This window comes from Lithobates pipiens, unplaced genomic scaffold (assembly GCF_037356315.1).
Source record: "Lithobates pipiens isolate NorthernLeopardFrog02 unplaced genomic scaffold, aLitPip1_a1.2 Scaffold_3, whole genome shotgun sequence".
Classification (NCBI taxonomy): domain Eukaryota; kingdom Metazoa; phylum Chordata; class Amphibia; order Anura; family Ranidae; genus Lithobates; species Lithobates pipiens.
Window position 1 is genome coordinate 248,376,578 of NW_027507790.1, and position 12,198 is coordinate 248,388,775.

The following is a 12,198-nucleotide window of genomic DNA, read 5'->3' on the forward strand; positions in this document are numbered from 1 at the left end:
GGAGAGAGGAGAGAGGGAGGAGAGAGAGAGAGAGAGAGAGAGGAGAGAGAGGAGAGAGTGAGAGAGAGAGAGAGAGAGAGAGAGAGAGAGAGAGAGAGAGAGAGAGAGAGAGAGAGAGAGAGAGAGAGAGAGAGAGAGAGAGAGAGAGAGAGAGAGAGAGAGAGAAGAGAGAGAGAGATGATGCTACAGCCTCTGCCAATCCAAGCAGGCGTTGTATTCATTAAAATAATACACCGCTCACCATACTTCCCTGGGTAAATCCATTCACTGATCTCCTACTACTATACATCCTGCTATTTGCCTTTGAGGTCCCAGGCACCCAAGAGGGACAGGTAAATCTGGGACATCTGACAGGGGGGGTTATTAAATGCATTTTGGTGGACAATTCTCATAGAATGTAACCCAAAAGTGGTATAGGTTTGGTTAGTGAAAAATTCTACTTTCCAGAGTTGTGGCATTCAATAGATCTCCGTTTGTGTTATTATTGTTTGATGTACTTTATGACATAACACAGCATGGCGGATGAGTTAGTTGGCATTCTTACTTTGTGTTTTTTAATCGTTTTAATGTTTTTTTAAAATGTGTTGCCTCAGAAGGGTTTAAGTCTTATACCGTGAGTATTGCCTAAAACTCATGTTTTCACTGAAAAATAGGGGGGTCGTCTTATACGCCCAGCTGTCTTATACGCCGGCAAATACGGTAACTGTGGGGGGATGAGCTGATGGAGAACATGAAAGTACAGTTAGGTGTGGGTGGGGTTAGGCTTCTCTGAAGAGAAGTGTTTTCAGGGATCGTCTAAAAGCTAATAAAGTAGGAGATAGGCGGACAGATTGGGTAGGGCATTCCATAGGATTGGAGAGGCTTTGGAAAAGTCCTGGAGGCGAGTATGGGAGGAGGTGACGAGGGAGCTAGAGAGCAGGAGGTCTTGAGAGGAACGAAGAGAACGAGTAGGTTGGTATTAGAGACTAAGCTAGTGATGTAGCTGGGGCAGAGTTGTGGATGGCTTTGTATGTAGTTGTTAGTATTTTGAATTTAATTCTTTGGCTGAGCGGAAGCCAGTGGAGGGATTGACAGAGAGGAGTAGCAGACACCGAGCGATTGGTAAGGTGGATGAGTCTGGCAGCGGCATTCATGGTGGATTGAAGAGGTGATAGACTATGTAGAGGTAAGCCAATGAGAAGGGAGTTGCAGTAGTCAAGGCAAGAGATGACCATCGGGTGAATTAAGAGCTTTGTTGTGTCATTGGTTAGAAAGGGGCGTATTTTGGAGATGTTGCGGAGGTTGAGGTGGCAGGATTTGGACAGTGATTGGATGTGTTGTTTGAAGGAGAGTTCAGAGTCCAGGACTACACCTAGAACCTTGGCATGAGGGGATGGGCTTATGGTTGTGCCATCAATTTTGACAGTGAGATCAGGGGAAGGGGCATATGGGGGAGGAAAAATTATAAGTTTGGTTTTGGATAGATTGATTTTGAGCAAGTGATGTGACATCCAGACTGATATATCTGATAGTAAATTAGTGATACGTGAGGAGACAGAGGGAGTGAGCTGAGGGGTAGAGAAATAGATTTGGGTGTCGTCAGCATAGAGGTGGTATTGGAAGCCGTGGGAGGCTATCAGTTGACCCAGGGTGGAGGTATAGATTGAAAATAGGAGTGGTCCAAGAACAGAACCTTGGGGGACCCCAACAGAGAAAGGAAGAGGAGAGGAGGAAGTAGAGTTGTAAGAAACGCTAAAGGTGCGGTTGGATAAGTAGGAAGAGAACCATCGTAGAGTACGGTCACGGAGACCAAAGGTGTGGAGTTTTTTGAGAAGGAGGGGGTGCTATCAAAGGCAGCAGAGAGGTCCAGGAGGAGGAGTACAGAATAATGTCGATTGGTTTTGGCCGTTAGTAGCTCGTTTGTTAGTTTTAGGAGGGCAGTTTCTGTGGAGTGTTGAGGACGAAATCCAGACTGAAGGGGATCAAGAAGGCTATTATCAGTGAGGTGGACACTCAGTCGGTTGTAGACCAGCCGTTCGAGTAGTTTGGATAAAAAGGGGAGCAAGGAGATGGGGCGTAGGTTGTTAGGATTGGATGGGTCCAGTGAGGGTTTTTTGAGAATGGGTTTGACAAGTGCATGTTTTAGAGAGTCGTGGAAGATGCCAGAAGAGATTGAAGATGTGAGTTAGAGAGTGTAGCATAGAGCCAGAGGGTGAACGCAGCATTTGCGAGGGAACAGGATCCAGAGGGCAGGTGGTAAGGTGGACATTACCAAGTAGTTTAGCAACTTCGTCTATAGTGGTGGGGTTGAAAGAGGAAAGTAATGATTGTGCCTGTGGGCATGATGTGTAAAGCGTGGAGGGTATCAGAACAGTAGAGATCTCCGCACGAATTGTATCAATCTGCTGTTTGAAGGGATTAGCAATCTCCTGGGCAGTGAGTGAGTTGGCGGGTGGAGGCGGGTGGAGATGAATAGCAAACAAATGCTCTGGTCATGAAGGGGGTAAAACGGAAGGAGCGGTTTATGGTTAAATGTGATGGCGGCTAAGGTGGAGAGGAACCCTTGCATGCTGTCATAGGAAGGGGGGCTCTGGGGTGGGAGGCGAGTGCGTAGGAACAGGTTATATGTTATACCCTAAATACGGGTGGTAACATGTTACTAAAGGTGAACTTATTCTTTCAGACCTCCTGTGATCCCCAATGGGGGAGAAAAGGAAAAAAGTTTTGGCTACGCATACACATCACAGATATCAATAGGGCTCACCTGGATCAGTAATCCATATTTATCAAACATCCATATCTTTTCCCGAGCCGCCTCGGCTGAGATGCCGTTTTCCATCATGGACATGACGATGAGGTTTGCAATACCTAAAGCTGCCTGGAGGATGTAGAAAGTAGGTTATTTTACCAAGGAGTTAAATCTGGGGTAACAGCTGGCAAAATAGTTATAATTCTGGCAAAATGTAATTGTAAGCCTCATGTTCCGAGATCATTTTATATAGTCGGATTTATGACTTTCGGCTGGAAAAGCTGCAACCTACTCACTCTGTTCAAGCTGGGCTCCGGAATATAAAGATACACAAAATATTTCAGCTCTGCGTTCACCAATACATCACAATTTTTTTATTTTTTTTTAAATACAAGTACTACCTGGAATTAGGGCATCTAAAGTCCCTGTGCAGCAGAATTCTGAGAGAGGAGGAAGGAGCCAAGTGAGGTTTGCTGCAGTGTTCATATGCTAGCAAGGAACATGCTGATAGATGGAGAGAGCAGAGTGACAGAGAGATGAGCTCATCAGTCTGCTACTTCTCCTTTTAATGTCCAGTCACAAGGTGAGGGAGGCTCAAGACCTGCAAGTGTTATTGAACAGTAGCACAGACGATTCAGGTCCACTGACAACTATATTCATTGCAGGACTGGATAGAGAAGAACAAATCCTTTGTCAAAAAACTGGATTATATATTATAATATATATATATATATACATATATACACACACATACATACATACATATATACACACACACACACACACAGTATTTCACAAAAGTGAGTACACCCCTCACATTTTTGTAGACATTTTATTCTATCTTTTCATGTGACAACACTGAAGAAATGACACTTTGCTACAATGTAAAGTAGTGAGTGTACACAGGGCCAAATTAAGAACATTGTGGGCTTGGTGCTGAGGATTTTGGTGGGGTCTTTTATAAACAATAAATAAATAAAAATGCAAACTATTTTTTGTTATAACAAATTAAATTAAAGTGCGAGAGGGGGGGATGAGAGAAAGGGGATGAAAGAGGTGTGAGGGGTAAAGGAGGGAGGATGAGAGAGAAAGGGGGGGATGAGAGAAAGATGATGCACATGAGCATGTGTGGGAATGACATCAATGCAGCCTGGACAAGGAAAGTGACCGAAGAACCCAGACGGAAGACCGGGTAAAGATAGAAGTGCCCAGGCCCTGCCGGATTTATCACAGCACAGCACTGGAGGGCTCAGTCTGGCAATTTAAGTGTGCCCTAATGTGCTAATATGTTGGGCATACTTGTACATTATGGCATAACCTACCAAAGGGCCTCTAAAAAGTAGTAATGTTAGAAAAGTTTACTACCGCTTTAATATCACAGGAGCCTCTCATGGGGCCCCCTACTGACCCTGTGGCCCTTGGGCAGTGCATAAGTGCATAGTTGTCAACATTTCAAAAATATTTTCAGGGACGCTTTTTTTACAAGTGCTATATTTAGAGTAGCTGACATCCCCTATGTTCCTCTATACATCACAATAGTAATTACAAAATTAAATAAGTACTAATAATGGGGCAGAACAAATATGAGGACTGTGAGGTTTCCTTTAGTTGAACTAACAAAAGTGCCCATTCTAGAGCTGGTAACATTGAGGATATTCAGTATCATTTTAAAGAACAGTTTTTGTAGGTTAGAGGCATAGGGGAGGAGTATGGATGGTATAAAAGTGGGAAGTATGTGCAGGTGAGGGAGAGGAATGTGGAGGGTCTAACAGTGGGCACTATGTACAGGAGAGGAGTTCAGAGGGTATGGCAGAAGGCAGTATGTACAGGAGAGGAGTGTGGAGGGAATGACAGTGAGCAGTATGCACAGCAGAGGAGTGTAGAGGGTATGACATTGGGCACTATGTATAAGAGAAGAGTGTGGAGGGTATGACAGTGAGCAATATGTACAGGAGTGTGGAGGGCATGACAGTGGGCACTATGTACAGGAGAGAAGTGTATGACAGCAGGCACTATGTACAAGCGAGGAGAAGTGTGTAGGATATGACAGCGACTGTTATGTTTGGAGGGTATGACAGTGAGCATTATGTACAGGATAGGAGAATGAAGTAATCTGGGAAGGAAAAATGTAAAGGTTTGTGGAAGGATGTTTAGGGACTGTGTAGTGGTAAAGCGGCCATACATGGATTGAAATGACACCAATTAAGCAGAGACCAGCCATAGTCGATCTATGTATGAGGTAGCTGGTTTTACACAAGTCAACCTATTAACCGACTTGAGTACAACCAGCCTGTCAGGTTTTCCCCAAAACAATCAGTGCTGCCAGCTATAGTTAGCAACACTAATCATTATATTCACTGGCAGAACACAATAACACTGCGGGAGTGATTGCCCCATTCACAGGTCAGCAGGTGAGAGGGTGTGTGGGGACAGGCTGGGGAGAGATACTAGTCAGTCCCTGGGTAGGCACTGGTTAGTATCAGAGCCAGATACACACAGGTTACATACACCACCATCGTAAGAGCGAGAGCAATAATTCTAGCACTAGACCTCTTCTGTAACTCTAAACATGTAACCTGTAAAAAGATTTAAAGCATCGCTTAGTACACAACAAAAAATCGTGCTAACTTTAGTGTTTTTTTTTATGAATGAAACAGTTTCTTTCCAAAAAAAACATTTGAAAAATTGCTGCGCAAATATCGTGTAACATAAAAAATTGCAAAGACCACCATTTTATTCTATAGGGTTCGGCTAAAACAATATATAATGCTTGAGGGTTCTGAGTAATTTTCTAGCATAAAAAAATGATGATTTTTACATGTAGGAGAGAAGTCTCAGAATGGGCCTGGGTGGCAAGGGGTTAATTATCATAAGTAATATACAAATAATTATTATAAGCACTGCGAGTTCATCCTCTCAGTCTGCTGCAGAGTGTTCCAGCTTGTATTTAAACTGGCCGCTCTGTATGTAGCTTCTGACAGGCTGCGCAAGGAGCCCTGTATCTCCAGAACCATAGATAACGGCCCCATATTTTAACCAGTGCTGGAGTGGGTCTTTAGCTACCTATCCTACCCCCCAGTCTCTGTGACTCCTGATTGCCGAGCTACAATCCTCAAAGTCATTTTGGGGGGGGGGGGGGGGGGGGCAAATGGGCCTATCTTGAGAAAGGGGCCTGGAGCTGCAGCTCCAATAGCCCCTATGTTAATCCGGCCCTGAGTGTACAGCTTGTATAACAGTGTAAATTTTCTGTCCCCTCAAAGTAACTCAACACACAGGCATTAATGACTAAACCGCTGACAACAAAAGTGAGTACACCCCTAAGTGAAAATGTCCAAATTGGGCCCAATTAGCTATTTTCCCTCTCCTGTGTCATGTGACTCGTTAGTGTTAGAAGGTCTCAGGTGTGAATGGGGAGCAGGTGTGTTAAATTTGGTGTTATCGCTCTCACTCTCTCATACTGGTCACTGGAAGCTCAACATGGCACCTCAGGGCAAAGAACTCTCTGAGGATCTGAAAAAAAGAATTGCTGCTCTACATAAAGATGGCCTAGGCTATAAGAAGATTGCCAAGACCCTGAAATTGAGCTGCAGCACAGTGGCCAAGACCATACAGCAGTTTAACCACTTAACAACTGGCCCATAGCCGAACGACGGCTACAGGGAGCGGCTGTTTAACTCTGGGAGGCCGTCATATGAGGTCCTCCCAGAATTCCGCTCTCGCGCGCACTCGAGAGCATCCGTGACCGCCAGGCTCATCGCGGCCGTTTACCACGTGATCACTCCGTCAAATGACGGAGTGATCACTTGTAAACAAACCGGCGTCATGTTATGACACCGGTTCCTCCCTCCCCCTCTCTGTACCGATCGGTACAGCGGAGGGGGAAGAGATCGGTGTCAGCAGCACTGTGGGCTGCACCTGCAGTGCCCACATCGCTGCTCACCGAAATTTAACTCTGCAATACCCTGCAACGCCCGCTATACCCTGCAACGCCCGCCATACCCTGCAACGCCCGCCATACCCTGCAACACCATACTCTGAGATACCCAGCCATAGACATCCCCCCCCCCTCCCGCCGCCCTCCGGTGCTTCTACCAACTCGCCAAAACGATCAAAGCCAGAATCTTTTTTTTTTTTTTTTCAGGCTTCCCAGCTTAGAGGTGAGATGCAGGGTCTTATTAACCCCATATCTCACTGTAAAGAGGACCTGTCATGCCATATTCCTATTACAAGGGATGTTTACATTCCTTGTAATAGGAATAAAAGTGATCAAAAAATTTATTTTTCAGGAAAAAAAGTCAAACTAAAATAAAGTAAAATGGACAATAACATTTTTTTTTTTTAAAGCGCCCCTGTCCCCATCTGCTCACATGCAGAAGCGAACGCATACGTAAGTCCCGCCCACATATGAAAACGGTATTCAAATCACACATGTGAGGTATCGCTGCGAATGTTAGAGTGAGAGCAATAATTCTAGCCCTAGACCTCCTCTGTAACTCAAAACATATAATTAGAATTAAATCGTCGCCTATGGGGATTTTTAAGTAGCGACGTTTGGCGCCATTCCACGAGCGTGTGCAATTTTGAAGAGTGACATGTTAGGTATCTATTTACTCAGCGTAACTTCATCTTTCACATTATGCAAAAATTGGGCTAACTTTACTGTTTTTTTTTTTTAGCACAAAACTGTTTTTTTTCCAAAAAAAAGCATTTTCGAAAAATTGCTGCGCAAATACCGTGCGAGATAAAAAGTTGCAATGACCGCCATTGTATTCTCCAGGGTGTTTGCTAAAAAAACATATATAATGTTTTGGGGTTCTATGTAATTTTCTAGCAAATAAATGATGATTTTTACATGTAGGAGAGAAATGTCAGAATTGTCCTGGGTGCTCCAGAACACCTGATGGCGCTCCCTGCATGTTGGGCCTCTGTATGTGGCCACACTGTGTAAAAGTCTCACACATGTGGTATCGCCGTACTCGGGAGTAATAGCAGAATGTGTTTTGGGGTGTAATTTGTGGTATGCATATGCTGTGTGTGAGAAATAACCTGATAATATGACAATTTTGTGAAAAAAAAAAAAAAAAAAAAAAAAAATCTTGATTTTGCAAAGAATTGTGGGAAAAAAAAATGACAACTTCAAAAAACTCATCGTGCCTCTTACTAAATACCTTGGAATGTCTTCTTTCCAAAAAGGGGTCATTTGGGGGGTATTTGTACCTTTCTGGCATGTTAGGGTCTCAAGAATTGAAATAGGCCGTCAGTACTTCAGGTGTGATCAATTTTCAGATATTGGCACCATAGCTTGTGGACTCTATAACTTTCACAAAGACCAAATAATATCCACCAATTTGTACTTATTTTTTACCAAAGATATGTAGTAGTATAAATTTTGGACAAAATTTATGAAGAAAAAATTACTAATCTGCTAAATTTTATAACAGAAACAAAGAAAAATTCATTTTTTTACAGAATTTTCGGTATTTTTTCTTTTATAGCACAAAAAATAAAAAACCGAGCGGTGATTAAATACCACCAAAAGAAAGCTCTATTTGTGTGAAAAAAAGGACAAAAATTTCATATAGGTCCAGTGTTGCATGACTGAGTAATTGTCATTCAAAATGTGAGAGCACCGAAAGCTGAAAATTGGTCTGGTTATTAAGGGTGTTTAAGTGCCCAGTGGTCAAGTGGTTAACAGGACAGGTTTCACTCAGAACAGGCCTCACCATTGTCAACCAAAGAAGTTGAATGCACATACTCAGCGTCATATCCAGAGGTTGTCTTTGGGAAATAGACATATGAGTGTTGCCAGCATTGCTGCAGAGGTTGAAGGGGTGGGAGGTCAGCTTCTCAGTGCTCAGACATACACTGCATCAAATTGCTCTGCATGGCTGTCATCCCAGAAGGAAGCCTCTTCTAAAGACAATGCACAAGAAAACCCGCAGTTTTCTGAAGACAAGCAGACTAAGAACATGGATTACTGGAACCGTGTCTCTGTGGTCTGATGAGACCAAGATAAACTTATTTGGTTCAGATGGTGTCAAGCATGTGTGGTGCCAACCAGGTGAGGAATACAAAGACAAGTGTGTCTTGCCTACAGTCAAGCATGGTGGTGGGAGTGTCATGGTCTGGGGCTGCATGTGTGCTGCCGGCACTGGGGAGCTACAGTTCATTGAGGGAACCACGAATGCCAACATGTACTGTGATATACTGAAGCAGAGCACGATTCCCTCCCTTCAGAGACTGGGCCGCAGGGCAGTATTCCAACATGATAAGACCCCAAACACACCTCCAAGATGACCACTGCCTTCGTAAAGAGGGCAAAGGGGATGGATGGCCAAGCATGTCTCCAGACCGAAACCCTATTGAGCATCTGTGGGGCATCCTCAAATCGAAGGTGGAGGAGTGCAAGGTCTCTAACATCCACCAGCTGGAAATGGAGAGATTGGTTCCTCTATACGTAACCATCCATGCCGAGAGCATGGTAGGGACCAGTAAATGTGTTATTTACTGGTCCCTTCCTTTTCCGAATGGAGAGTCAGTGATCCATACTGATCACTGACGCTTGTCCATTCATAACTAAAGCATTGGTAAATACAAAGAATTACCTCTCCAAGGTAATGACTTCTCCCAAAAAGCATTGGTAAACTGTGTTGGCTATGCTTCAGTTGGTGAATGAATGGGAAGCTCTGTACGGAGCCATTCCTGTCCATTCATTGTGTGCAGTTGAGACTGCAGAGATGAAGGGCTGTGTCCTAAATCTCCTTTTTGTCTCAATGGGGTCTGGTTAGACCCCTGATATATCACCAAAGCAGCGCGGCGCCTAAAAAAAAAAAATAATTGTAAAATAAAATAAAGATAAAAAAAACACTGACACCAGTGGCAGAACTACCAGGGCGATCGGCCCCTGGCATTCCACCACCAGGCTCGAGGTCAGGAGAGCCTTTTATGTTTTCTTGTACTGAGGCCCTGAAGGTTCTAGTTACACCACCAATGTAGGGCCATTCTGACAGACAACACATTCTGACAGACAACACTCAGACTTCCAGGTATTGTCAGAGCTTGGTGCCAAGCCCTATTCTACACATTGCTGTTCGCCCATCCCTATGGTGGGAAACCTCACTGCCCAATAAGAATGTGCATAAGACTGGAAGGGGTCAGAAAGGGGCAAAGCTTTTTCTGCCCACCCAACACCCGGTCATGACAAGAAGGTCTTCGGGGCTACTGCAGAAAAGAACACCTTTACCTGTCTGCACTTTACTCCTGAAGTACTTTTTAACTATTCAGAATATTCTATATTTCTATTGAGCCCTTTTTATCAGGTGTACCTGGTGCACCTTTCAAGAATTAAAGCAGATGCAAGCCCAAGCCCTAAAACCTCTTAAAAGCTTTAAGGGCTAATTTCACCCATGCCCATAGTGTATATTTGTAGCCAAAAAAATTGCACTTTTTTTTTTACATACAAGTCTGTAAAGCAATGCAACTGTGATCACTGGACTGTGGTTGCAATGCAGACACTTCCTCCACCTCCCTGTCTGTACCCAGGTGCCGGCTTTCAGATGGAGAGCTGGAGGAAGTGTCAATGGACTACAAGTCTATTTTAAACATGTGCACTGACAAAAAATAACGTGTTCGTTTTTGTGTCATTAGTTTTTTGCTTTTTTCGGAAATTTGGATTTTCATTATTTCCGAATTTCAAAATTTTCGGAAAAATAAAAATCAGTAAAATTTGAAATAATAACTAATACCTAACTATTAAATTATAGGTATTGGAATTTCCTTTCAAATTTGGCTGTTAGTGAACGTAACGAATACAAAATTTATCTGAAGTAACAAATTATCCGAAATAACGAATGCCGCATCGAAACAAATTAATAATAAATAATAATAAAAAGGTTTTATTATTATTGTTATTTATTATTATTAGATTGTTACGTTCCATTTGTTTAGATGCGGCATTCGTTATTTCAGATAATTTGTAACTTTGGATAGATTGGTACTCGTTTCGTTCACTAACAGACAAATTTGAAAGGAAATTCCAATACCTATAATTTAATATCAGTTTGTTATTATTTCAGATTTTTTGGGTTTTTTAGAATTTTCAGATTTTCATTCTTTCAACTGTTCATATTTTCAAATCTCACAAATCTCGAAATTTCAAATCTCCGAAATTTCACGTTTCCGAAAACGTCTAGAACGGGGGTTCCCCCGGTGGTGGTCTTTTTAAGCAAGTACACAAAAAAAAAATTATATATATATATAACAAAATACAAATACATGTATTTAGTAAAATAAAATCATACCATAGAAAAAGGTTAAACAGCATCATACATAAAGTACAATAAGTTGATTATCGTTCCGAAACGTCAACGTTTCGGAAATTAAAGAATTTGTCAAAATGTATTAAAAACCGAATTCGGAACTAAACGAATTGCACATGTCTAGTCTATTTGCCACAGTGGAAGAAGAGACTTAGTTCATTCACAGATCTTTGGGGTGGGGGAAGGGAACTGCTTGGCATTATGTTACACACTAAATTTGGTTTTCTGCTTTTGTGTTGTCATGCCATCACATATTCCTTTGGTTAAGACTGCAAGTAGCACACATAGTGGCAAAGATGGACTATGCCTGCACTAACAGGTGCAGAACAATGATATGTAGCGGACTGCGCAGAATTCATGTAGACTGGATGTGGTTGAAAGAGGCTGGAGGGGGATCAGCAGCTCTGGGATGGATTTTTAGCAAACTTAAAGTTATCCATGTGGGGGGGGGTTACCTCTACTCTGAGAGAAGACAACAGAAAGTACCCATTACACCCTACAGTAGGTGCACTCCTGAGTTTGACAGCCAATTTGTTGCAAAGGGATACTGACCCTGTCTCAAGCCTCAGTGATCAGTTTAATACATTTTTTACCCTTATGTATATATACCCAAAAGAAAAAAAAAATCCTTGCATACCTCTCCAGCACCAAGGAACAGAACTCTTTGCTCCGTGATGGGTTTATTAATGGCGTTTTGTGTTGCAAGAAGACCAGCCAGCGCCACCGAAGCCGTACCTAAAGACACAAGAAAAAGCAGAAGCTCCATTAAAACAAGCTGTACGGATGAACTTTCAGCTCTTTATTTATACCATCAGAATTAGTTTGTTTGTTAGGACAGTTGGCAAGTCGCGTAATCCATGTTATTCCTGGTTTTACTACATTTTCCAGCTGGTGCAGAATGACGGTTGATAGTGGGGGTACATCCAACAAAGAGCATTGTGCTTTTCCATCAATAATGTACACTATACAGGCAGAAGTTTAAGAACAACTGGCCATCACACCTGTATCAACATGCTGTAGATCCCCATTTAAAGCGGGATTCCACCCTAAAGTGGAACCTCCGCTGATCGGATCCCTCCCCCCCTCCGGTGTCACAATTGACACCTTTCAGGGGGGAGGGGGGTGGAGATACCTGTCAAAGACAGGTATTTT

General features: G+C 42.9%; 1 protein-coding gene across 1 annotated transcript in view; it reads right to left on the reverse strand.

Moving 5' to 3' along the window:
* The window catches only part of ME2 (malic enzyme 2), a gene marked incomplete in the record, with an annotated part of 93,461 nt that overhangs the window by 19,850 nt on the left and 61,413 nt on the right, over positions 1-12,198 (reverse strand). The window contains 2 exon segments of the mRNA XM_077463004.1: positions 2,744-2,857; positions 11,684-11,781. Of these exon segments, the coding sequence (XP_077319130.1) occupies positions 2,744-2,857; positions 11,684-11,781 (212 nt within the window).